General features: G+C 50.5%; 11 protein-coding genes and 1 non-coding gene across 12 annotated transcripts; 5 read left to right on the forward strand and 7 right to left on the reverse strand.

The window, feature by feature from the left end:
* Positions 1-142: 142 nt before the first annotated feature.
* Positions 143-1,896, reverse strand: HO133_010743 (uncharacterized protein; the record flags this gene model as incomplete). The annotated part of the gene is made up of 3 exons (XM_037301595.1): positions 143-1,017; positions 1,075-1,109; positions 1,241-1,896. The coding sequence occupies 3 exons, from the start codon at positions 1,894-1,896 to the stop codon at positions 143-145; spliced, it is 1,566 nt and encodes a 521-aa protein (XP_037153229.1).
* A 388-nt stretch (positions 1,897-2,284) lies between these two features.
* Positions 2,285-5,125, reverse strand: HO133_010744 (uncharacterized protein; the record flags this gene model as incomplete). Its single annotated transcript, XM_037301596.1, has 10 exons — positions 2,285-2,366; positions 2,419-2,554; positions 2,604-2,747; positions 2,804-3,006; positions 3,065-3,425; positions 3,529-3,751; positions 3,802-4,352; positions 4,412-4,710; positions 4,761-4,781; positions 4,938-5,125. 10 exons carry the CDS (start codon positions 5,123-5,125, stop codon positions 2,285-2,287), a joined length of 2,208 nt encoding a protein of 735 aa, XP_037153230.1.
* Positions 5,126-6,478: 1,353 nt separating this feature from the next.
* Positions 6,479-8,732, reverse strand: HO133_010745 (uncharacterized protein; the record flags this gene model as incomplete). Its single annotated transcript, XM_037301597.1, has 2 exons — positions 6,479-8,629; positions 8,676-8,732. The coding sequence occupies 2 exons, from the start codon at positions 8,730-8,732 to the stop codon at positions 6,479-6,481; spliced, it is 2,208 nt and encodes a 735-aa protein (XP_037153231.1).
* A 193-nt stretch (positions 8,733-8,925) lies between these two features.
* On the forward strand, positions 8,926-9,633 carry HO133_010746 (uncharacterized protein; the record flags this gene model as incomplete). Its single annotated transcript, XM_037301598.1, has 2 exons — positions 8,926-8,969; positions 9,021-9,633. The coding sequence occupies 2 exons, from the start codon at positions 8,926-8,928 to the stop codon at positions 9,631-9,633; spliced, it is 657 nt and encodes a 218-aa protein (XP_037153232.1).
* Positions 9,634-9,892: 259 nt separating this feature from the next.
* HO133_010747 (uncharacterized protein) lies at positions 9,893-10,619 on the reverse strand (the record flags this gene model as incomplete). The annotated part of the gene is made up of 2 exons (XM_037301599.1): positions 9,893-10,301; positions 10,357-10,619. The coding sequence occupies 2 exons, from the start codon at positions 10,617-10,619 to the stop codon at positions 9,893-9,895; spliced, it is 672 nt and encodes a 223-aa protein (XP_037153233.1).
* Positions 10,620-10,886: 267 nt separating this feature from the next.
* On the reverse strand, positions 10,887-13,135 carry HO133_010748 (uncharacterized protein; the record flags this gene model as incomplete). The annotated part of the gene is made up of 4 exons (XM_037301600.1): positions 10,887-11,027; positions 11,080-12,732; positions 12,795-12,877; positions 12,997-13,135. 4 exons carry the CDS (start codon positions 13,133-13,135, stop codon positions 10,887-10,889), a joined length of 2,016 nt encoding a protein of 671 aa, XP_037153234.1.
* A 1,796-nt stretch (positions 13,136-14,931) lies between these two features.
* On the forward strand, positions 14,932-15,903 carry HO133_010749 (uncharacterized protein; the record flags this gene model as incomplete). Its single annotated transcript, XM_037301601.1, has 1 exon — positions 14,932-15,903. The coding sequence occupies one exon, from the start codon at positions 14,932-14,934 to the stop codon at positions 15,901-15,903; it is 972 nt and encodes a 323-aa protein (XP_037153235.1).
* A 512-nt stretch (positions 15,904-16,415) lies between these two features.
* On the reverse strand, positions 16,416-17,948 carry HO133_010750 (uncharacterized protein; the record flags this gene model as incomplete). The annotated part of the gene is made up of 1 exon (XM_037301602.1): positions 16,416-17,948. One exon carries the CDS (start codon positions 17,946-17,948, stop codon positions 16,416-16,418), a length of 1,533 nt encoding a protein of 510 aa, XP_037153236.1.
* Positions 17,949-20,170: 2,222 nt separating this feature from the next.
* HO133_010751 lies at positions 20,171-20,310 on the reverse strand. The gene has a single exon. It is a non-coding gene; the product is annotated as a tRNA-Leu (tRNA).
* A 210-nt stretch (positions 20,311-20,520) lies between these two features.
* Positions 20,521-22,041, forward strand: HO133_010752 (uncharacterized protein; the record flags this gene model as incomplete). The annotated part of the gene is made up of 5 exons (XM_037301603.1): positions 20,521-20,541; positions 20,597-20,885; positions 20,938-21,204; positions 21,258-21,536; positions 21,593-22,041. The coding sequence occupies 5 exons, from the start codon at positions 20,521-20,523 to the stop codon at positions 22,039-22,041; spliced, it is 1,305 nt and encodes a 434-aa protein (XP_037153237.1).
* An 859-nt stretch (positions 22,042-22,900) lies between these two features.
* Positions 22,901-23,733, forward strand: HO133_010753 (uncharacterized protein; the record flags this gene model as incomplete). Its single annotated transcript, XM_037301604.1, has 2 exons — positions 22,901-23,310; positions 23,361-23,733. 2 exons carry the CDS (start codon positions 22,901-22,903, stop codon positions 23,731-23,733), a joined length of 783 nt encoding a protein of 260 aa, XP_037153238.1.
* Positions 23,734-24,276: 543 nt separating this feature from the next.
* Positions 24,277-25,007, forward strand: HO133_010754 (uncharacterized protein; the record flags this gene model as incomplete). The annotated part of the gene is made up of 4 exons (XM_037301605.1): positions 24,277-24,319; positions 24,393-24,434; positions 24,587-24,622; positions 24,682-25,007. 4 exons carry the CDS (start codon positions 24,277-24,279, stop codon positions 25,005-25,007), a joined length of 447 nt encoding a protein of 148 aa, XP_037153239.1.
* Positions 25,008-25,576: the final 569 nt, after the last annotated feature.

Raw genomic sequence — 25,576 nt, forward strand, 5'->3', positions numbered from 1 at the left:
CAATTAATTCAAAGCTTTGCTCACCACGAGCCAGAATCAAAGCCGAATCACAGACCATGAAACCCAAGAACCACAATGCCCAAAGATGAACCGTATACTCCTAGCTCCCAAACTTGCGACATCACTTCTGCCAGGCACCTCATCAACCCAGCTCCTCAGCACTCTCCAACGTCCGTCTCCTCTGCCGTTGCCCTTCCAAATCCACCTGACGTCCAGTGGCACGAGCAGTCGACGGCCCAGCAGCACCCAAATCTGGCTCCATACGATCCACGTCCACAACGTCCCTCAGCTCGAATTGTCCCTGCCCATCCGGAACGATAGCACCACTGCGATTCTGCATGGACGGCGTGGGCTGCGGAAAGATGTTCTGCCTCAGCCTGCCTCTGTTGATGTTCCTTGGGCCCCTCAGCCGATCTGCCGCTCCGTCTAGGCCAAGTCCTGTGGCTTGTCCTCGTTCGCCGTCAAAGCTGTGCTCAATGGGCTTCCTGGGCCATGTAACTGCTGCTAGGTTGTCACCGCGCTTGGTCTCTGGTGCTGGGATTGTGCGGCGAAGACTTTTGCGGGTGCCCGACCAGGGAAGTGGAAGGTGATTCGTGCGGTAGTCGAAGATGGAGGCATAATGGCTGCGGTAAGCGAGAAAAGCAACCAGGACGCCCCAAGGAATGGACAGGAGGATATCGTGGACATGATGATTCCTGTCAACAACCAAGGTCCCAGCGATAAGACACGATCCAAAGAGGGGTAACATCACAGCAAGCCATTTCCAGAAGCTAGTATGGTAATCCGAGAAAGCCTTCAGCTTCGCGTTCAGGTAGAGAGCCAGAAATGTCCCCACAAAGAACGACTCTGAAGTGTGGCCACTAGGGAACGACTGCATTGCCGACACCTGTAAGTCTTTTAGGGATTCGGGTTTGCAGCAATCCGGTGTTACGAATCTGCGGAATGGGAACCGGTCGGTCATATTTGGAGGCTGTAAGACTGGGTTGCAGACTGTGATGAAGTAAGGGCGGAATCCACCTGGTTTGGGTCAGCTCGCAGACCATGACACACAAAAATACCAGCAATTGCTCTTACCAATCCATTGTTTGAGGAAGATTTGGATGAAAGTCCTGACCACAGTGTCAGTATGCAATATAGTTCTTTCTAGCCATGCTCACGCAGCCCCGCGAGAGAGACACAGAAACAGGATAGAGGAGAAGAACAATCGTATCAGCTACCCAGCTCAGACCTCAAAACTCACATCATAACCAACCCTTTGAACAACCCGAACAAAGCCGCATTCGTATCCCAAAAACTCATCACCCACGTCTGCATGCCCACAATCACCAGCACCCCCACCACCGGTATCAGCACCCCGGTAAACAGTATACCGAGTATAAACGGCGAGTGCGGATAGCTGAGCTCGGCCGGTCCATACCAGTGTCCAGACACCGGATCCCACGTCATGGGGAAGTAGCGCTGGTTCCAGCGGAAAACCACGTGCGAGAACCTCATGATGATATGCGTGATGGCGAGGGCGATGAGCATGAAAAGGATGTCGAGATGGACGAGGCGGAGCCAGTGGAGGAGGGCTGTCCAGGTGCGGTGAGCGAGAGTCCGGGGAAAGCGTGTGCGACGTTGTTGGGGAGGCGTAGCACGGTAGGCGGGTGGTGAGGGACGAGGAGGAGGAGGAGGACGAGGAGGAGGAGGAGGAGGGGGAAGAGGAGGGTAGCTGTTGTTGAATGGTGTTGCATTTTGTGGAGGTTCTCGGTATGGAAGGTCGTATGCATGGGAGACGCGAGATGCTGGGTAGCCGTCCCTTGGACCATCGAGTGAGTTGGTTGCGGGTCCGCGCTCCGGGCTTGGGTTCGTCATATGGCCGCTCGTGACGCTGTCTAGAAGGTCGAGAGGAGGCATTGCTCTGGTTAGTGGGTGCTGTGGTGTGATCCTGATTCAATACAAATACTAGCAATGTTTCTGCGTCTGAGATATCTTGTATGGAATATTTTGTTGACGATGAGAGTACAGAAGAGGAGTTGGAAGCTGGACAAATGAGCTTTCCAAGCTGGAGAACGGAAGCGAGCGCAAAGGCTCTTTCCTCATCAAGTCTGACTGTCAAGAGAGGATCCTAACCACAATGGTTCGATCGCTACTTCCGTCGGTGAAGACGTGCTTCCATTAATCCACTGGCGGTAAGGTATTTTAGAGTGGAGCGATACGGAAGGATGCTCGATTATCCAATGGAATGCATGATTAAGATCGCTATGGAATTACGTACAAGGAGGTAAACAATTGTGTTGAGGAGCTATTTGGGAAGTGCCAATAGGCCAAATGCACCACCAACTACAGGACGAGCAGTGAATGTGAGATTAGGAATGAGTCCATAACTATTAAACATTGTCAGCATTTAGACCATCGAAACAACAGAAGACGACTCACTCTCCGCCGGTTGCGTTATACAGATCAGTAAAAGCCCTATTAGTCGGCGTCTCGTTGATCCAATTAGCAATATCGCTGAACAACATCTGCGATGTATTCGTTGAGGCGATTGCAGCCACAAGCATCTCCCAATCAACTATCAGTCGCATTTAGCGGAGTAGATTTACGTGGGAAATCTGACCAACCTTTCGTGTAGTCATGTCGTGTGTCCAGCGGCACACCGTACTCTTCCTCCACGGTGGGGTAGAATGCGCTCTGCATATCGTAGACGGATTGAGGAACGAGGTTCAGACCGAGCTCCCGGTCGCCAAAGAGGTTGTACAGCAACCCTTTAGGCAGCTTTAGCTTATGCATCGATCGACTTAAATATTAGGATCCTGCATACCATGTGAATCATTCATCCCATAAGCAAGGGTCGTGTGCGGAGGATCTGCATCATGGGCGATACCTAGAACCTGCCATTGCGTGATATAATCATGTGCTATTGATGTGTAATTCGCTCCCGTGATTGTGTTGCCAGTCAAGTTCGCAATCACAGCCATGGCTTCAATACCTATGATGCCCTTGAGCGCCAGATTTGTTTGGTTCCTTTGGAAACATCAAGTCAGTATCAGTCGTATATTTCATGTGAAATGCAGAAACGTACGCAAGTGCTCCAGCAAAGTCGTCCGTTGAGATCTGATCGGCCGGAATTAAGGCTTCCTCGATGAGATACTGAGTCCACTGGTCAAGTATAGGATAATGCTGGCTAAGATATGCGGTATCGTTGGCCCTCTGAGCGTACGCCAGAGTCATGATGAGCATGTTCCCGCACTCCTCCAGTGGTTGCTTCTCGTCATTTCCAGCAACATGACCAGTTGCGTTAGGATAGCTGGAACCAAGGTCGTGCATTGAATACATGTTAGGATATTGACCAGCCTCTTGGTTGATGAAAAGCGGATCCAAGAGATACTTGAGTAGTGTCGGATTGGTGTAGATCAAAATGGGATGAAAGGGGTAGCAGACATCTTGATGATTTCCCGGTCAGCATCACTCTTTCGGGAGGAGTACTGAGTCGCGAGACATGTGTAACGACCTATAAGACAGCATGAATGAGGAAGAATTGCCTACCAACTGTCTGGACATTCCCGTCTGAACTGATCTCCTTGAGGAAAAGATATGGTGCAGCTGTCGTTCCGCACAACTGAGTCCCACCAAAGGCTTGCCGGGCTGTGAGTGAAGCAATCGTCACAAAGTCAGCACCGCCGGCAGCCATCCCATCATCTGAGACTTGGTTATCAAAGGTAGTTGCCAGGCCAGAGGCAGTAGCAAAATCAGTGTGGAAAAAGGCCAGCTAACGTAAAGTTCAGTGCTAATTCGTCATGAATAGACAACTTGACTTACCGCATCGAGCTCAGTTGAAAAGTAGCTTGTCCACAAGGATGGCACGCTCACGTTACCGCTCGCTCCATCGAACTGAATTGCCTGCTCCTGGGTCAAGCCAAGAGAGAAGATAGTGCTAACAGTGGTTGCACCAACGGTGCCCAGATCCACTGCGAACGCGAAGGTGGGATAATCATCATTGATTGCACGAAAATTGGTATCGTTTGTGTTTGCAAGAGCGCCTGAAGTGGTGAAGGCTGAGCGAACGTCAGTATCCGCGCCCGACTGAAAAGTCAATCCTTCGACATTGTCTGTTGCCCAATACCAATTGCCGTAATCCGTCTGATCATCGGTCTCGGACCAAAGTAGTTGTGTTTGTCTGTAAATTTTATGGTAGGCGATGCCCCCTGTCGCCGTAGCCTTCGTCGAAGTGGTCACGTTGGTGTACTCCCTGCGGTCCAACAACGGTGCAAATGAATCGAAGAAATTACGTTTTCTTGTTGTAGAGCTGTCATTTGACGTAACGCCATACTCCCACTCAGCAATAGCCGTTCTATCGCCAGAGACCCATTCTATCAAGCAGCATGGTCAGCAAAGCGAGCACCAAGAACGGGTGAGCCTAAAGGCCTACCGGCTGTGATGTCCGTGTACAGCTGTACATCATGGGTAGCTCCGTCAGTGGCAGTCACTGAGACATCAACGTAGGAGAATATTAATGACTGCCGCATCAGATCTGTGGGAGTGATGGATGAGAGGAACGTAACGTTCATCTCTAAGACGCCGGCAACGTCCATGACGAAACTACTCCTTGTCGAGGTGTACTCAAAAGAGGTCTGATTCACAACTGTGGGTAATGGCGCTGGGGCGCCCATCCACGTATAGGATATGTTGTCGACACGTATCAGTCCCGTCCATCCCAGTATTTGGCCTCTGCACAGAGTGTTAGTAGCAGGCTCAGTCCTAAGACTAGGCTTACGCACGCCCAAAATGTTGGCCACTCCCTGCAAATTTCGGAATCAGCAGAAATTCTTTGAGGAGGAAATATGGATTATAAGACAACTCCAGACGGCTAAGTGAGAGTTTCAACACGATGATAGGCCTTGCAGCTCAATTTGCGGTATCAAGTGGGAAGAGATTCCTCCGAAAACTGCGCTTACCCTGCAAGATAACCACCGTTGCCAGGACCTCCCATTTCGACATCACTCCCCGCTTGCTGCCAGCAGTTGACATAGGGAGATTTCACTGCTAAAGGAATGGCTGGAGGACGAGCAGGTGAGAAGGTTGATGCGGCATAGGAGACACAGACAAGCGCCGCAAAGGGCAGGGCATAATAATGAGAGAACATGATTCCCAAAGGAAGGAGTCTGTGAGGGCTGGAGGCTGAGATTGAAGGTGGACATCACGCTTCTTATAGCACTCTTGCTGAAAAGACCTGGTGATGCCAACACGCGCCATTTTCAAGCTTCTACAAATGACTGTGAAGCTCCCGTATTAGCTGAGCTCAATCTCCGCTGTCAGGCTCGTGATAACCAGCGAAATCAGAGCAGAATGCGGTCGTTCAGGGGAGCAAGAATTCTTGGCCTCTAAGTATCGAAACAATTTTCAAGAGTAACCGCTTCCCCATATCTACCCCGGATTACAAGGCATAGATTGGTCCAAGTGGCCATGCTGCACGACATATCAGGGAACGTATTGCAACTAGTCCTTATGACCCGTTCCTGCATTTGGGATCATCCAAGGCCGGTGCATCCCTAGGGCAATCTAGGTGCTTTGGTACATGCTCCGTTGGCCCCGTTGTACGAGTCTATTGGCGAGAAGATTTCTCTTCGGCGCCTGATATCTTTGCTGGTAGGCTGGTATGATTGGCTACGATTCATATAGCAGTAGTCATCCCTCCAAGGCAGCACGCACCACATCTGATCCATGTGAGAGGGACCATGAGGTTTTCCATCCCTGTTTGCTTTTAGCTTTGCCATCATGGGCGGCTCCAAATTCAAAATCTGGAGTCCCGAGACATAAAGTATCCTATTTCTCGCGGTCAACCTGGAGCGGCTAAAGGGCTCGCGGTTAGCGCTGTGCCTTTCACCTTCCCATTTGGGCGTAGTAGCCTGGAGCAGCAGACCTTGCGCATGAGCTGGGGTCCCCGCATTTCGACTCCCCAGATTATCAGAAAGTGGTAATGACTGATGCATTCTGCCAAATGCACATGCAAGGGGCACATAGCTGCAGACGAAATCGCGGCTTAGGTCGGGAAGAGCCTCCACCCATCCGCCTTCTTGTCTCTCGCTTGAAATATCTCGAGACCTTAAAGACCTAGACGCTGTAAACCTGGTCCTAATCTCAGTTGTTGCAATTTGCGGATTGGACCCCCTGTTAATTGCGTAAGATTCTCCTGCATACCCAGGCCCGAAGCCGCTCCGGCAAGCAAATATAGAAAAACCAGACCAAATCGATGACCTGCCGAAGAAGTGGAATGGTTATAGTAGTGGAATCATGCCGTTGTTCCCACCTTTTGCTGGTTCCTCCTTTCGCATTTTGGCGTGCGTCCATGCAAGTCGAGAAGGTCCATCAGACTGCAGTCCAGATAGGGAGTACAGGTCAAAGCGGGGAACTGTTACCAGTTGAGACTGCAAGACACAGATACACATTAGTAAACCGAACTTGGTAAAGTGTGATAAGATTGGTCTTCGTATTGTCGCTAGCCTGATAGACCTGCACCCCACTGCACTTTCAATTTATCGTATTTTCTTCTGTCGCCAACACTGGGCCTGATCTTCTGTCGTGCAGTCATGAAGTCTTCTAACTTGATATCGTCATTACGCTTGATGGCCGCATACCCGGCCCTGCGCAGTAGACTCTCCAAGTCCGCACCGCTGAAGCCTTCACATGCTCGGGCAACATCCGCGATTGCATCGGTGAATGGTATCGAGAGATTGCGGCTCAGGGTCTGTAGGATCTCGACTCTTTCCGCCTCTTCAGGTAGGTCAACGAAGAGCAAAGTCTCGAGTCTGCCAGGCCGAAGCATTGCAGGATCTATGATGTCTGGGCGGTTGGTTGCAGCAATTACATAGATTCCCTGTCGATTGCTCAGGCCGTCGAGCTCGGTAAGCAGTGTATTGACTACTCTTGCGGACGATTCCGAAAGGCTGTCATCACGTTTGGGCACCAGCGCGTCTAATTCGTCGAAGAAAATAACGCAAGGTATGCTTGACCTGGCTCGTACAAACACTTGGCGTACCGCTCTCTCTGATTCACCCACATACTTGTTAAGAAGTTCGGGCCCTTTGACGCTGATGAAGTTGGCTCTTGACTCGTTCGCCACAGCCTTGGCAAGCAATGTCTTCCCACAACCGGGCGGACCCCATAAAAGAACCCCTGTAGGCGCCGTAATGCCCACCCGCTCGTATTTTTTGGGACTCCTGATTGGCTCAACAATTGCAGTAAGAAGTTCTTCACGAACGGGCCGCAAGGCTCCAATGTCTGCCCAAGTAGTACCAGGGATTGTAGCAAATCCTTCGCGTTTGGATGAAGGTTGTATCTTGGGCAATGCAGTCAAGAAGTCACCAGTTGTGATCAAAATAGCGGCCGTTTCTGGGCCGGGAGGCTCCTTTGCCCGTTTTATTAGTCGCCGCAGTTCTAAGACCGTCTCCGAGACTGGGGCATCACCAGTGTCAACATCCATGTCACTACTCTCTATCTCGAGTGTGTCTAAGAATCTTTTTATAGCTGCCGAGCCCGCCGTAGAGACCAGGTCGCTGAGATCAGCTCCCACAAATCCAGGCGTAAGTTTGGCTAGATGGCGGAAATCGAAGTCATCGGACAAAGCCATCTGCCTGGTCAATGCTCGTAGAATTTGCCCACGAACTGCTTCACTCGGCACTCCAAGATTGATCTCTTTATCGAATCGACCGCCTCGCCTTAAAGCAGGATCGAGCGAATCGGGTCTATTAGTAGCGGCAAGAATGATCACTGCCTTTCCACCCGTCTGCTCCAAGGCCAACTGGTCCATACATGTGAGAAGTTGAGCAACAATGCGTTTCTCCATTTCGCGCTGCGCATTTTCTCTTTTAGGAGTAATTGAGTCTATTTCGTCCAAGAAGACGAGACAAGGTGCCATCTTCTTCGCCTCTTCAAAGTGGTCTCGTAATGCTTTCTCCGACTCCCCAGACATACCAGACACCAATGAAGGAGCAGACAGTGAGATGAAAGGTACGCCAAGCTCCGCAGCGAGAGCATTTGCAATCATGGTTTTTCCACATCCAGGAGGTCCATGGAGAAGAATACCGCGAGGTGGTTGTATCTTTGAGTTCATGTAGATATCAGGTCTGAATAAAGGTAGGACGATTAAATCCTTCAGATCTTGGATGACAGTGTCGACTCCTCCGAGGTCTGCCAGGCTGACATGCGTTGGTGGTGAGCGGTCAACCTCTGAAGCTGCTTTTCGCCGCTTCATCATGGGTTCGCCGTTCATTTGACGCTTCTTCGACACTGGTGCTATGGACTGGGCTGCCTGCTCCTCAGTGGAAAGTGTCTGGCTTCCATTCATCTTCGAAGCATCTTTCGACCACGAACCCACGATTCTCTTGTTCATACCATTTGCAATCAATACATCCGTTTTCTGTATGTCAGGAAAGTCGCCCTCAATGGACCCAATCTCATCTTCGCTCTCCGCTTCTTGTTTCAATACGTCGAGCACCCTGCCTATGCTATCCTCCAACAACTTTTTGCTTTTCCGATTTAGACTTGAATTCGACCTCTTGATCTTGTCGTAGACATCGGAGATAGACGATTTCGTTTGCTGGTCATACTGTGCGTCTTCGTCGGCGAGCTTCCGAACAATTTGATAGACCTGGCCAGTGAGCAAATTTCCTGTTGGCTTGCTCGGTAATGCATACCTCTTTGTCTAGGCCCTGGCCCAAAGTTACCCTTCCATGAAAGGTGCGTGAAGGCATTGCGCCTCGAAGTTTGGAAAGCAGCTTTCCGAGTGTGCGAGAAGACTGACGGCGAGCGAGCGAGGGAAAATGTTCGGCCCCTTATCGATAAGGACTGCGCTAGTACTGTCTGTAATTCACAACTTCCGAGGCATCTGACCTTGAACCCGGTATACTACGTCCTATTTGTAGCTGGAAACGAGACCATGTCGCTATGGGGAACACTCCAAGCTCGCACAAGATATCGGCACAGGACAGGTCCTCTCAAAGAGCCTTTTATTCCCCAATATCTACTAACAAATGACGTAGGGCAATCCTTGACATGAAGAACCAGCGCGACAAGCTACACCAATACCAGCAGCGCGTAACCCTGATTACAGACCGCGAGACAGCAGTCGCGCGAGAATGTCTGGCCCGTGGAGACAAGCCTAAAGCGCTCCTGGCATTGCGGCGCAAGAAGTTCCAAGAAACCCTTCTCGCCAAAACCGACGCCCAGCTTGAGACACTTGAACAGTTGACCAGCAATGTCGAGTTTACCTTGGTCCAGAAGGACGTTGTCTACGGCCTACAACAGGGTACAAACGTTCTCAAACAAATACATGCCGAAATGGGCGGCATTGAGAATGTGGAGAAGTTGATGGGGGAGAGTGAAGATGCGAAGGCGTATCAAAAAGAGATTAGTGAGATGTTGGGAGGCCAAATGTCAAACCAGGACGAGGACGAAGTAGAGGACGAGTTGGAGACTTTGGAGGGAGAGATCAACGGGATTAAAGAGCCGAATGCTATCAAGTATCCAGCAGCACCTCAGAATGAGCCTGTGTTGGCTGGTGAATTGGAAGAGGTGGGACAGCAGAAGGCGAGAGCAAGGGCGAGAGCACAGGAGAGGGCGGCGGCGCAGGCTGCGGAGCCGATGCTGGCATAGTGCTCATACGCGAAGGCCCGGGATTATGCGAATGGCATAGCGAATGGCGTTGGTTATGCTCAGCCGGTATATATTTGGCTTCTTGGAGTTCTCATCCACACTGTTGGTGCACTTTCGATTACAAATGTATAGATGCTGTCATCACTATCAAATACATCGTGCTCTTTTACACAGCACCGGGGTGCTAACGCCCTGGAATTTATTCCGTGAAGCAGCAATTGCAGAGCATGCTATAACCTCTACTCCAGTAGGCGTCCACCTACATCCCATGTCTCCCCCCACTCATAGCACCCCTCTCTCCAATCCCCGCTACCAATTCATGATCCTTCGGATTCGCCGCCTTCTCATATAGCACTTCGAACGGCTCCCTGTTCAACTCCGTAAACTCTCCCTTGAATCCGATCCAATACACTCTCGTAACATCATCCCCATAGTTATCCTCCAGGAACAACGTCAAGTTGTACGTGTTCCCAAACTTCGCCCGCTTGACCTGCAGCTCTTGGATATCACTGGTCTGTGAGACGGTGAGTGTCTGCGTGGGCTCGAGATCAGAGGCGGTGGAGAAGTCGAGGTCGTCTCTGTTGTGGTAGACTTTGAGGGTCTTGGGACAGCAGTCGGAAGTGGAGGCACGAATGAGGATGGCGTGGAGCTTTAGGACGCCGGCGAAGCTGTGCACAAGTCGTTAGAGTGTTATAGGTCTGAGGAAGCATACCAGCTACATACGGCACAAACATGAGCAACTGCTCGTCTGCATCACTCTCGAGCTCTGGATCAGCCTCCAGCCGCTGCTGCCACGTTTTTTTGACAACCTTCGCGCCTGCATCGGGCTCACGCTCGTTGAGAGTTCTTATGTTGTCAAAGTCGATTTGCTTCCATATCAGGGTCTGGAGAGCTGGTTCTGTCTCGTCACTGTGGTCGTGACCGTGATCATGACCGTGGCCTTCGTGGTCGTGACCCGAATGATCGTGCCCTTGATGGTGAGACATGTTTGGTCATGGTGGAGGTGCTGGCTACATTTTCTAGAGAAGGAAGTAAGGAAGCGGGGGAAGTATAAAGGAAGCGGGGGAAGTATAAAGGAAGCGGGGAAGTAAGGAAGCGGGGATACATTCACTTAGCAAGTGCGGCTTTGATTGGTCAACTTCTTCAATTCAGATCACTCCTTGCTATTTATTGTCTATTATACAATAATCGTATGTCGCCATGGAGATCCTCTAGTGCTTCGTCTCAAAGCCACTCACCAGACCAGATCGTTCTCAATGTCCCGTGATTTCATAATACGTGGACAACGAGCCATCAAGCAACCAGCCCTTCTCGATCTTTGTGACATCTCGAATAAAGGTCTTGCTCCCAGTCTCGAGGATCTCGTGGAAGATGACCCAATCCGCCTTCCTATTCTATTTGTCGTTAGCAAGACTTTCAAAAATCTGCGAGCGAAAGTAGACTTACAAACATGAGAGAGCTTGGATGAGCGTGCAAAGTCACGCTCCCATTGACTGTCTTGAAGACCCCATCAGGCTGCATCCTGGCGGCGTGAGCAAAGTATCCAGCTGCTAGACACTTTCTGATCTGTTTTCCTTTATCAGACACTTCGTCAGCCCTCTTACTCGTGGCAAGTGTTTCATCAACGTCTATTCCAAACCGCTCTAGATGCCGCTTTAGCTGAGTTCGAACACTGACGGCGCGTGTCATAGATTTGTAATTAAGACAATTGTCCCGACACCATTTCGAATCCTTCCTGCCTTTAGTCACAAAAGCTTGATATACGTTGAGTAACGTAAGGTGATCTCCTTCCTCGACGGCGAATTTGCGACGAGCAGATTCCGTTGCCTTCTTCTCTCCATCGTGATGAAACCACACGGCTCCTTGCAAACTAGTCATTGCCGCAATAGACAAAATCTCACTCATACAGCCCATAGTAGATGCTGACAAGAGGACCTTAGCCATCATTGGTTCAACCGAAAGTTCGGCCATGCGTACGCCCAAGGGCCGAGTGAGCTTTGCGTAGTCATCCACCGCTCCCAATGAGTACAACAGCTCCAGCGCACGGATGATCAATTCTGCTGGTGGAGGGGTGAGAAAATCAAAGCGAAGAACATTGTCGATGCCAAGTGCTTTCAATTGGAGAATGATTGGTGCAAGATTTGATCTCTGGATTTCAGGCACGGTGGCTTCCGGTAGACTCTGGTAAGCCAGCTGCGTATACAACCTGTAGCATTTCCCCGCTTTCGTCCGCCCTGCTCGTCCAGCACGCTGCGTGGCCGATGCCTTGGAAACCGGCGTGGCTGTCAAAGTTTCAATCCCAGTCTTAGGATTAAAGGCACGCAGCTTAACAAAGCCACAATCAATGACATAGACAATGCCATCAATGGTCACTGAAGCCTCCGCAATGTTCGTTGAGACGATGACTTTGCGGGTATTCTCCGGAGCAGGCTCGAATACGTAGAGCTGTTGCTCGCTCGTTAGCCCAGCATATAGAGGCAGCGAGAGGACAGATTGAGCCCGAGGGTGTAGAGACGCTGCTCGGTCTGCAATTAGCTGAAGAGCCGTGTCAATCTCTTCTCGACCAGTCAGGAAAATGAGTATGTCGCCATCCGATTCACTGGCGTGTATATCGAATACGGTCTTCACTGCCCTTTCGACGTAGTTTTCGGCCGGCTCCTCAAGATACATCGTGTCCACTGGATACATGCGTCCTTCTAGGCTGATGATCCGACCTACAGAGTGCTCGTCTGCATCACCGTTCTGTTCGGGTTGTTCTCCAGAGAAGAAACGAAGAAAGTCTTCTGCTTGCAATGTTGCGCTACTGATAATTATACGGAGATCTGGCCTCCTTTTGCTAATCTTCTTCAGTACGCCGAGGAGTATATCAGTGCTTAGCGAGCGCTCATGAGCTTCGTCGACCATGATAATTGAGTATCTCGATAAGAGAGGATCTGCAAGTGCTTCTCGAAGAAGAAGACCATCGGTCAAGAACTTGATGCGAGTTTTGGCACTGGTCAAGTCCTCGAACCTAATGGAGTAGCCGACTTCTTCCCCTAAATTGCATCCAACCTCCTCTGCGACCCGAGTGGCCACGGTAGTAGCAGCGACTCTCCGAGGCTGATATGTCGTCAGTAATCAATAAACCTGACAATCAATACAGGGCTTTCCAACTCACCTACCTGCGTGACCGCAACAATTTTGCCTGCTTCGCACCATCCTGCCTGTTCGAGAAACTGTGGGATCTGTGTTGTCTTTCCACTTCCTTACCAACAATTCCGGGTCAGCATTGCTTCTCTAAGCCAAGTACAAAACCATTTTGCTCCCCGTGATGTGACTCAAGTCCTGGATCCAAACAAGAAAGATAATACGGAATGTACGAACCTGTTTGACCAACAACTATGATTACTGGAAAAGTTTCAACTAGATATAGTAGACTCTGACGATGACGTGCAATAGGAAGGAGAGAGGACGGCTTGTTGAGAGAAGGGATAAAAGAAGTCGATAGATCAAAGTCCGCCATCTGTCCGCATGTCAAGGTTACCCCAGCTATCTGATGGAGCTTCACAAACAAGGTCGTGAATGATGAACCAATCGTCAAAAAGTCATGTCTTGGCAAAAAAAAAAGACGCCAGTGAAGACCACCAGGATAAGGTATCTAAAGTACTTTAAGCATTGTACCCTCGAGCCCCCACACCGGAACCCGCGCGGCCGTAACCGCTTTACCCCTGGTTGCATAATCCTTGAGAAAGAAAAAAATTTCCCTCGGTTCTGGCACACCCCAAAATCAAAAATGAAAAATTTCAATTTTTCTGTATAGGTTCACAATTAAAATTCAATAAATACAGTATAGATCAGACTATAAAGTTTTTAAAAGATTTTAAATATTTTATTCTATTGTAAAATAGAATAATAGCGAATTTTATAAAATGCTCTTAACAGCTTTAGAGTAGTCGAGGTAATTTAATACGATATTGGAGAAGATGCAGCTATTCACTACTATTCTTGAAGGTATATGTGGGAATTCTCAGCGCCAAGCATTCCGGACCTTTGTGCATACGCTAGTCAATCTGGGCTCACCCGAGACTGCCGCTTTTAGCGCACTCAACCATCAAGCACGATGCCAATTAGAAATTTGGCTCAGAGAACTGAACCAACCAATAGCTCGCTGGTTGCCGATGACTCCGGCGGAAGCGAAACTTCATAGAACGAGCTGCACAAAGGGTCCCGTTGCTTTGTGCCCGACAGCAAAGCGTGCTTCATCGAACTTACACCACCGGCACGGAAAGCGCAAGGCTGGAAGTCGACGAATTGGCTGATGCGGATGAGTGAATGGCGCGATCCGCTGCGTTCGAAGCTCGCCATCTCTCTCAAGACATGAAACCTCCGTTTCACCATACAGCAATTGGCTTCTTCGCGCTCAGCACCGTCACGGCGACTTGGAGACTACGGCTTAGCCGATGAACGAGTGACATCGATCAGTGGGGCCAGCAGGCTCGACGTCGCCCAATATCTGGATCACCTTCTCCGAAGCGCACACAGCAACAGCCAGCCGCCCTCCCCCCTTCCTCCCGTCGTTTCCGAAGACAATCAGTATCTGGCTGAGCGGCGCTCCTCGACTGTCGCGTCACCCGTCGGGCCTCGCCGCAGTCGTGGCCCGCCCGTGGAAGGGGCGGAAAAGGACAGCCGCGCTCCGAGCCTCAGGCGTAGCTACTCGGTCAAGTGGCAGGGTTACAGTCATGAGCGTAACGAGCGGGCGGACGAGGCAAATATACACGAGGCACTTGCTGAAGGATTTGAACGGCCGCGATCGGGTACACTGCCGGCGGTGCCATGACCAGCTTGGAAGTTTCTGCATTCTGTCTTTATATCACATTTCATATTCTCCAGTCAACCTTCCACGGGCTCCCTGTGGTGCGTGCCCTTGCTTTACACGAGGTGAGGTGTCTTGTAAGCCCTACTATATGGTTCGGGGCAGGGCATGATAGCTGTCTTACACTTGCTGCAAGGAAGGTCTCTTGTTGTTTCCAAGACGGTATTGGGATAGACTACCTCAAGCTTTGCCGTCAAAATTTGCGGAATAAGTAGAGTGAGCGAGTCAAAAGCCGAGCTTACGTCCGTCTTAACTCCATATCTCCATCCTGAATCCCTGAAGAGTTGATCCTGATCGCTCATCATTGCGCTTGCTTTATCAGCGCCGTGTCATTTTGTCTATGAATTAAATACTTCTCGCCTTACAGTCCCATCTCTCACCAACTCGATCATCCCTTGTCCCTCCACCTCCCACTCGATTCAAATCACCAAACAAAAACGAACACCATGCATACCGGTTACCACGCCCTCATCGGCGCCGCGGCCGACATCCCCACCAACCCCCCCAAACCCATCATCTCCTTCAGCCCCGTCGTCCTCCCCGCCCCAGGCCGTCCCGTCGACCTCCAGCTGCGCGTAACGGTGCCCTCGACCGGGGACGCCCTGCCGATCATCCTCCTCTCGCACGGCCAGGGGCGCAGCAACTCGCTCTCGTCGCTGGAGGGGTACGCGCCCCTGTACGAGTTCTGGGCCGCGCACGGCTTCGCGGTGCTGCAGCCGACGCACCTGAGCTCGGCGTTCCTGGGGCTCGAGGCGCCCGAGGGCCAGGAGCTGTTCTGGCAAGAGCGAGCCGCGGACATGGTGCGCATCCTCGACCACCTCAACAGCGTCGAGGCGGCCGTGCCGGGGCTCCGGGGCCGCCTCGACAAGCGGCGGGTGGCGGTCGCGGGCCACTCGGCGGGCGGGTGGACCGCCGCCATGCTCCTGGGTGCCAGCAACACGGACCCGCGCGACGGGTCCACGTGGTACGAGCCCGAGACGCGCATCAAGGCGGGCGTCGTCCTCGCCGGCATCGGAAACGGCGGCGCGGATATCTCGGACTTCGGGAAGAAACTCGTCCCCTTCTATGGCGCGAACTTCAGCAACATGGCCACGCCCGCGCTCGTGGTGTACGGTGACGAGGACGTCAGCCCCCATTTGACGATCCGCGGCGCCGACTGGCACGCCGACCCGTACGCGCTTGCTCCGGGGCCGAAAGATCTGCTTACGCTCAAGGGCGCCAAACATATCCTCGGGGGTATCAGTGGGTGGGATGCGAGCGAGACGTTGGATCAGAGTCCGGAGCGGTTGGCGGTAGTGCAAAGGATGACGTGGGCGTATTTGAGGAGTCAGCTCTATGAGGGAGATGGGGCTTGGGCAGAGGCATGTAAGGCGTTGGAGGGGCTTGAGGGGCAGGGGAAAGTTGAGAGTAAAAAGTGAGCGAAGTTTTCGCTTTCTATTGTTAGCAATGTCCGTCCTCAACGCATCTGATGAGTTTTCAGGAACGGTAGCATCTAAGCTTTTGAAAACACACTTCGTGAGTCCACGGGGACAAAGCCGTCGGGCCGGCGTATATCACTATCGTCTATGGTGTCTATAACATGAAATCATTATGACCCGGTTGCAACGGTTTCTGAGAGCAACCCTTGGTCACCTACAATCAGCGTTAGTCACGCGATGTAAAGCAGCACTCACCCTAGCCTTGGTCGGGGGAAACGCATTACTCTACTACCTTATAACCTTGGCGGTAAAATTTTAGCAAATCCCGCTGCAAGATATCGAGGCATTCAGCAGCTCATCAACTCAACTTTACAGCCAGAATTAGTGAGAGCGAGAAAGAGATTTGTGAGATGGTTACGACAGCTTTTGTGTTTGGTTGACCGATACTCTCTATGATAAATCCACCTTTTCGATACTTGAACAAGCCTTCAATCTCTGGCTTTCCCGGGGGTCTAGAGCTCTGAATGTCTGACGTTCGATTTCCAGCTCTTGAAGCTTCTCAGCCACTTCCTCACCGTTCTGATCTCCCACAGATGCGCCTGCTCGATGAACTGTGGCTCCGCGTCGAGATCAAGAATGCCGTAGCTATCCCAGTGATGGCCCGCGCCGGCAATCAAATACTCAGGATGAAGATCTGTAGAATAGCGCGCTGGGGCGTCATTCGAGTGATAGCAGACGTCGAGCCAGACGTCGATGTTGCCGTCAATGAAGGCTAGACGATCCGCAGAGAAATTGAAACCTCCGTAATGATTGTAGTAATTCAAGTTGGGCGTGCTGGGTATGGAATTGAACTTCCCCTTGGGAAAAGCCCATTCACACCATTGCTGGGTGTAGTTGACCTGAAGGACGCGGGAGATCAATGAAGGTCCAGTTGCGGGCGCGACCTGATAGGCGCCCTGTTCGGTGCAGGTGCTGTAAAGGTAGCTGCGCGCTGCTGAATTAGTTGTATCGGCATAGAAAGTTTGATTCTGGGTGCCAAAGCAAGACGTGCTGTCGATCGGGACACCGTCACAGAGTGGGAGGAGTGTTTGTTTCACGTATTGGGCGTAGTTACCAAGGTTGCTCCAAGCCTCGCCATTACTGTATTTACTGAGCACGGTGTCGACCGCTGTGATGTTTTCAGGGGCGTCCAGATTGGTGACATTGGAGCAGAAATGGAAGAAATCCTGGGAACCATATGTCGAGTTCCAATTGAGCTCTTGCCATGTGTTGGTCGGATAGTTCATGGGCCCACCGATTGGGAAAGCAATTGTCATCGCGAAGTCTCGGTTGTCTACCAACGCCTCAAGGCCGAAAATTGCCTTGAATTCTTTAATACCTTCAGTGTTGTTTGCAGCAACTAGTGCATCGAACTTGTCGACGATGTTGTTGATACTTGTGACACAGTCTTGGGGAGCGAACTTCTGGATTGGAGCGTACCACTCAGGATAGGCGAGCACCGCATGGATTACGGCGCTACTAGCAATGCCGCCGTATAGCAAGCCTCCGTATTGCTTGACAGAGAATGCAGTCTGAGCTCCTGCCAGACTTCCTCCGTACAACACCCATGGTGAAATTGGTGCCGATATATTGCCTTTGATGCCAGGGAAGGTTGCATGAGTGGCGAAGTATGCATTGTCCGCGATTGTTTGCTCGGTAGTCAAGTAGACTAGTTGGTCTGTAGTCGAAGTGTTGTAAGGAAACGATTCTCCATAGTATCTATTCTCTAGGATGACGCCCAATCCATTCGTTGCATTCATCAAAATCTGGATGATCCCGGTCTCCAAATTCGAGAACCTGCTCGGCCCACTCGTTTCACCTCCTATATACAGATATACTGGACCGCCAGGTTTATAGTACGTCGAGTCGAAATAATATCGCTGAGAGAAGGTCGCATTTGTGTGCGGGGCATAACGTGGGTTATTTGGGAAATGATCAATGGGCATATCAATCGTATGCGCTGGGTACTGCGAGGCATCCTGTCTGCGCTCAAGTGATAGCTCCATATGTTTAGAAGCCAGTAGCTGTCGTGGGGGCATTGCACAAGTCAAGGGCAAGGCCCCGAGGCCAGCTAACAATATTGGGAGCATCATTGGGCAAGTAGTAAGGAACAGCAAGATCAAAGCATCTATAACGTAAAGAAGGTCTATCTATATATGAATGGAAATAAAAAGAGGGAGACACGAGAGATTTATGAGGGCAGGAAAGCCGCAGAGAATGCGTAGGTGACGCCAAGGAGCGTTGAATCCACATACTGTCGGAGACATGATTGGGTGATGTACTATTGTCCTCACCGCCAGAGCTGCGAGGTCAAGGTGGGGTAAGGTAGGTGTGACAAGCTTAGATGGGTTTTCTTCTTCACCTACCTAACTTGGAAGATTACCCGAGATGGCATATCCTAGCGTGAGGGGCCAGCCCGAAGCCTTTGACAGCTTCTTGTTTTAGAGCATCAGCCTGAGATGGGGGGGGCGTACGCATTTACATAGGATCATCGCGGTACATTTCGTATGTAACCCCCACTCGCCCTGATCGTGGCCGCTTTAGCAAATATTCCAGCTGAGCTTCACCTTGAGGCCTGCAGTACTGGTGGTACTGTACTCTTTTACCTCACGATAAATATTCACCCTACCATACTCCTCTACACTACCATACTCTCCTACCCTACGATATTCTTATATCCCACGATACTCTCTTACTCCGCGATAATCGCCTACCCTACGATACTCCCAAATTTGTCGACTGGCTAACATAGTATCGTTGGTAATAAATATCCCGATCGTCCGTGATGAAGTCGAGGTACCCTCCAGATTGCCCTCAGTGCCGGTCAATTATCACAGGCGGCCCATGTTTCACCTCTTGCAGTCGTTGAGCAGTGATCGACTGACCCTGTAGGGCTTTGATATCCTCGTCAATGAAAGCGAACAACAGATCCTCTACCTTCTTCGGTCCACCAAGCCTTTTGACCCAAGCACAGTACATCGTTTGCCATGATTCTGTTCCACGGCCAGGCCCAAAATGATCGAGAAGATGGCTGAGGACGCATCTCAACCCTGGGAAGGCGTGGGACGTATCCCCAAGACTCTGATACTGATCAGCTTGGCAATTGAGCTCCTGCAAAATAGAAGCAGACGTTGTGGGAGCGAGTGTCGGCTTCGGCGTATTTGCTTTTGGAGAATCGTCAGAACTAAAACGTGCAGGCTTGGTGTGGTTCGGCTTTTGTCGCATTGCTCCAGAGGATTGTTTGGGGCATTGTGGATTTTTGTGTCCTTGAGTATGACAATGGTCGCAAAACAATTTTGGTCACTTGTCTATCGAATGCCCCGACTTCTTACTGTAAGTGCAGTTTACTTTGCAATCTGGGTTCGGGCAGCGCTTCTCATAATCGTTGCGTGCGCCACAAGCGTGGCTTACGAAGTCGTGTACCATTATGAGGAGGCCTAGCCAAATAGGATGTTAATTATGAGAGTGTATAATGTTTTCATGATGATGCGTGCAAATAGCGGTTGTCGTACGCGTATTTTGGCACTCAAAAAAATCTCTTTCCTGTAAGTCTTTGCAACGATAGTAGATGGAGCAGACAGGTATACGCTTGCAGGCCTACATTAGCCTGACTTACAATGCTGGTTGCAGGGACTGACTCAGTAGGATGAGATTGGGGTACATTTCGTATGGTTTTGCACCACAAGCCATGAATGTAATCTGTTGCTATTTTCTCGATCACGAGTAACGACTGAACGTGATTTATAGAGCAGAAAGCATGCAGTTGAGCATGCTCCTGGCAAAATACACGAGGAATGTCGGAAAAGTGTATATAGTATATAGAGATCGACAACCAAAAGTCCTGCACATGCGCTAGTGGCAGCCCTAACCCTAATTTCGGAAGGCAACCATTTAGCCAAAGAGCCTAGATTTCCTGGAAGTTCATAGACTGAACTTGGGGGAATCAGTGAAGCCTGATAGGTGCATGGGCCCTCAAGCGGGGGTAATGCCAGGTACTAATCCCAAGCAACTCTAAGCGCATTGTCCAAGCAACGCTCGGGGCGGGGTGTTAGCACAGAGCTAGATCCTTTTCCTGGCGGGTGCAGGACCTTTGGTATCGATCTCTTTTCTAAAAAAATCTTCTTTATAAGCCCAACAAAGTTAAACGCAATTAATGTATATTTAAGATATTGAATTGAGATATCTTTCACGCACTTTACGGTAAATCAAAGAAAGGAGGAAAAAAAATTCCCTCGAGCCGGACTTGAACCGGCGACCTGTGGATAACTAATCGATAACGTTACACTAATTCAATGTCAGTCAATTTCACTTTGATTCAGACCAGGAAATAACTTACGTCCATCGCTCTTCCAGCTGAGCTATCAAGGGGCTTTCCAATTTAGTTTCTATCTCATTATATATTGTACTTTTTGTGGGGCTTGGCAATCCTTCAATCCTTGGCGCGTTAGCCGAGCCGCGATAGAGTAGGCAGCCCTGTCAGTTTGTTCAATATGTTACTTCGTCTCCTACTCCAAAGACAGTCCTAGATATCTGAAGGCTTTTACCTGTATCATAACAGTGGCGTTCATCATCATCCTCATGTCAGATTCGGAGAAACCTGTACGTTGCATTGGTAAGAAGTGATCAGAACTGGGTCCTCACTAACGAACAACAGAAGCCAAAGGCTCCACCAGAATCACCAACGACTGCGAAATCCTTAGACTTCGATGACGAGACTGCGGAGACAATATCATTTCCTCTAAAATCCCCTCCCTCAACAGAAAAGCCGAAGCCCGGCGCCGAGGAAGAGTTTCCCCCTCCCAAGCCACCCCGTCCGTTGGCTCCAGAGCAACAAGCAGAGAACACTTTAAAAGAAGCTTTTCCCTCCATCGATGCTGCAGTTGTCAAAGCTGTCTTGCGAGCTAGTGGTGGCCGAGTAGAACCGGCTTTCAATGCTCTTCTAGGTATCTACGGTCAGGACTTCAGCTCGCTTTAAGGGATGCTGATGGTATTCAGGCATGTCAGATCCAGATGCCGCAGAGCCTGCTCCGCCGCCGCAACCTCCAAGACCACAACGGGCGCCAACCGGCCCAACGTCTACAGAGGAAAGCCAGCTTGCAGCAGATGAGCGATACGCGCGGCAGCTTGCCGAGCACTACAATGGGGCTCCTGCTTATGGTGAAGGCCCGAGATCTGGATCAGGCAACCGAAGGCCACAGCAACGTGGGCCCCCGAGACAAGCAAGTGGATACGATCAAGACGACGGGCCCAGTTGGTTTGATGGTACGTTCACCCAAGACGGAGCAGATCTCGGTGGTGTCTAACGACCTGACTAGAGGAATTGCCCATTTTGAAGGACAACATTAAAAAAGGCTTTCTCGAAACACAATCGACAGTCAATAAATGGGTTAACAGCTTCAAGAAGAAGATCGATGGTGAAGGCGACGACGATTTTCAAGGTCGACCACCACAGCAAGGCTATCCAGCTCAGCAACAATCCGATGGTAGGAGGAGCAGTGAATTTGGAAGGCGAAGTGCGGACCGCGAGCGATATGATGCCGATCCACAGGTGCTTGGAGATGATTTTGCTGGCCTCCAAATGAGAGATAATGAGGGTATGTTGTAACAATGTCCAACACACTGGACAATTGAAGGCTAATGGATGTGGCAGCCCAACGGCGCTCGAGCCGTCCTTTGGCAAACCCCGATCTTTTCAAACCAACACCGCCCCGACCTCAGTCGACTCAATCAGGCCGCCGAGTCTCATTTCAAGAAGGCCCACCAGAAGAGATTGAAATTCATTATCCCAAGTCGCCTGATCCAACCAACCGCCCGTCATCTGGCACCGGAGGCAAATCCAGTAAGTGGCAGCCACTTGCTCCGGTAGACCCTAGTCCCGTGGCAGACCATGATCCCTTCAGTCTAGGCGACAGCGATGATGAAGAAGCCAAGAAGAAGGATGTCAAGGCAGACGATAGTGGACGATTGCAGCAGGCAGCGGCGGAGGCCATGTCAGACGATATTGGTTCCTCAGGCGAAAAGAAGCTCGAGCCTCAGGAAAGATCTGGGAGTCTGAAGACGAAAGATAAGGAAACCGAGACTTTGGTGGGCAAGCCTTGATGTTATATCAATGTTTGGTCCGGATTCTGTAGATAGAGATGACGCATTTTGCTCCGAGCGTAGAGCACAAACATACATGTATCATGCATTTGATTTCTTATCATAAACGAAACGCCATTCTCGGGTATCTTCCTATGCCATCCCTTATGACTTCATCCCATATGCAGTATCGACCGCTATCCAGATCCTACGCTGCCTTGCTGCTGAACCTTTGCGCCCTCTTTCCTCAGTTCATGGATCACGGTCTGTATATAATCCCATCAGCGATAGAGATTCCAAATACCAGAAGCTCATCACGCACCGCCAGTGCTTCAGGATTGACGCCATTCTCGATCAAGGATACGCAAAGAGACAGTGTGCTACGGTCCAGATGTGTGTTCTGTGGACCACGGTGTTAGCTCACGCGACTTGGGGACAGAGGGAGGAAAGCTTCTAGTTACAAGCAGGAGAGAGATCTCCGAAAGGATATCAATCACTTCTCGCGCAGCTTGGCGCTTGGATGCCAATTCGACGCTCGGCATTCTGCTTAGGACGACTGGGGTTTATGGAGCTTGAGATGTGTAGTTCTAGTAGGCAATCACCCTCGGCTGGGTGACCACGTGACCTACTCGTATTCACTAGGATTTGCAAGTTAACGGAACTTCCGCTATCCGATAAACACCGAGAGGCAACAAATTTCGGATTCCGCAAATCCTACTAGAGCTATCTAAGAGCCATTCACTATTAATAGTGACTACTGAAACGGACAGCTAGAAAGCGTTGTAACGGTGCCGATTCGAGTTTGACCCCTAGGCATCCTCAAAATGCGACCAAATCATGGGCTTCAATCCTCTTCTACAATTGCAACAACGCTCTCACCATGCCAGTCCTCTTGCTCGGAGCTACTGGGAACGTTGGATCGCGCCTACTGCCTGCTCTCCTTGCTCACAGACAGAGAGTCGTCGTCTATGTCCGAAATGAGCTGAAACTCAGAGAATCGATACCTTCATCCATTCTGTCCCAGGTCACTGTTGTCAACGGTGACGCGACAGATTCAACAAGCATTAAGAATGCTCTGGTTGAAAATGAATGTGATAGCCTCATCAACAGCGCTGGCCAAGCCTCCGTTCTGCCATGGTCAGAGCCTCAAATGCAAGAGATCATAAAAGCCGTAGCTACTGGAGCTGTCGACGCAAGCAAGGAGCTTAATCGCCCGATCAGAGCTTGGTTCATGGGTGGCATGTCGGTCTTAGACTTTCCTGGTATGGAAGGCATTCAACTGATGAAATAGTATGTCGCCCCTCTCGATTCCTGCAGTACCTTAGCTGACTCCAGTCCAGTATCCCACTCTTCACGGAACACAATCTCACATATATCTACCTGTCCAAGCAGAAGAATCTCCAATGGTCGATGTTCTGTCCTAGTAACATGATACCCGCCAGCAAGACTGTCACCCTTCTTGACGCACCTCGTGGCAATCCACTGAATGCTTCGGCTGATGTGCCACCTGGTTTCCAGAATTCATACTTCCATAACATTCCATATTTGGGCCCGATCATCAGTATTGTCGGCAATGCATCAAAATATGGTACAACCTTGGAGGACTGCGCAGACTTCATCGCAGCAGATTTGGAGAAAAAAGATACAAGACTCGTGGGACATAGAGTTGGTGTCATTGACGCTGGCACCGCAGGCAGGGGCAAGACCGAATGAGCATTGATCAAGTCTATCATCTCCATCTGTCCTGAATCAGTCGCCGATGCTAGCATACTATATTTGATCCAAACATTGTCTGACTCCCATGAATGTGCAAGTTGTGGTCGATTCGGTCTTCTGAGTTGGCACCACAAATCGCAGGCTTCTAGCGACCTGCGTTTACGCGTTCTTGTGGCCCTGTTGGTCTTCCTCAAGGGTAATGCTCCTATAAATCATTCCTTATACTTTGTTCTGTCAAAACTGTCGGAAAGAAGACTGGTAGAATTCTTTTTGGTCATTAACCATTCTCCACTACTGCCCCTCTATGTTTCGGATCTTTCCAACTTTCCCATGCTGTTCCTTGCTCAGCGACTGCAGGATAATGTCTTGCATTCAGTATGGGACGTGACTCCTCGTCCAATCAGTGCGAAACGTGCTGATGCAGCTCGGCCCGATCCTTGTTGTTTCAATGAGTATATAGGATGGTCTCCCAGGACTTCTTGACTTTCACCTTCCTTGCCTCGGAGTTATCACTGCACAGCACCGCACAGAAAGCGCACAATGGCAGAGATATACTATGAGCCCACGGGCTGCAACTGTGATGGTGCGTACTATTACACACCCTACCCATCCCTACCATTATAAGGTATGGACCGCCAACAGCTCCCACTGTTTAGGTACTTCCTACTCTCAAACCGATATCAATGCCGCTGCCTCCCGTACGTATATCTCTGAGACGATCTATCTTGTTTGATATTTGGATTGAGTCAAGACATGTTTCGCGACCAAGAGGACCTTCCCACTCCCGGGACCGTTCTTGTAACTTCATGTCCTGCCTCGAATTGGTAATGCTGACTCCAAATCTACGCAGAGGCCCTCGCCCTCGCGTCCAAGGGCCAGACCCTCGGTCCGTCGTAACGCTCAGTATCGCCCCACCCCGACTCCGACTGATACAAAGTGAATCAGGCAGGGACAAATACCCCCACGCCTACAATGACTACGAGCACTTCAGCTTCCCGCATGCCTCCAAGCCCTACCTGGAATTCCCCATCGCGGCCGGAAGCGTGTACGACGGTTCCTCACCTGGAGCCGACCGTGTCGTGATCGGGAGCATCGCCTCCGATTATTCGAGTGCCGTATACTGCGCAGTTATCACGCACGATGGACAGCGCAAGAATGGCTTCGCCGAGTGCTCGGACGATACCATGAACCCGAGGGGTAAGGGCGACTACGAGGGGCAGGAGCGGAAGGGACATCATCATCGAAGATTGTTGGACAAGATTGAGCTGTAGGGCGAGAGATGCGTTGGATGCCATCATGCTGTTGCCGGGAGCTTTTGGACCGATGGTGCTACCTTACTGTGGAGGAAGTCGGGAGCATAGTGTTAGAATCGGCATGATAGATCAAAGACTCATACAGCGGATTATCGTACGAACCCTCTATCCTCCTCGACAGCTCACCATCTGGCATGTCGTGAACGCTTCGTGTTTGTGCGAATGGAGCCTCGGAGCAGCCATGCCTCTAGTGACGCTAATCTCTTAAGTCTCCTTGCCAAGAGCGGAACCCACTTCAGACGCTTACAAATCCACGGCTCGGTCTTTACAACGAGTTTGCTAGCTAGCGATACAATTCATGATAAAGTGCCGAGAAGTTCTCAGCATTTTCCTATGCTGGCAACGGTGGATTTCAGAAAGTCTTGTCCTTGAAGTACAGCAGATGCTGCTTTTGCGTCCCGTTCATGTCATTAGTAGTTCTGCCGCATTTTACGCCTTTTGTTCGTATCTGTGTTTCAGATGGAACCCGAAACCCACCAAATTTATACTAGCTGGAGAGAAAGGAGAGGATGAAGCGAAGAGAGCGA

Source organism: Letharia lupina, assembly GCF_014066315.1.
Source record: "Letharia lupina isolate WasteWater1 chromosome Unknown contig_9, whole genome shotgun sequence".
NCBI lineage: Eukaryota > Fungi > Ascomycota > Lecanoromycetes > Lecanorales > Parmeliaceae > Letharia > Letharia lupina.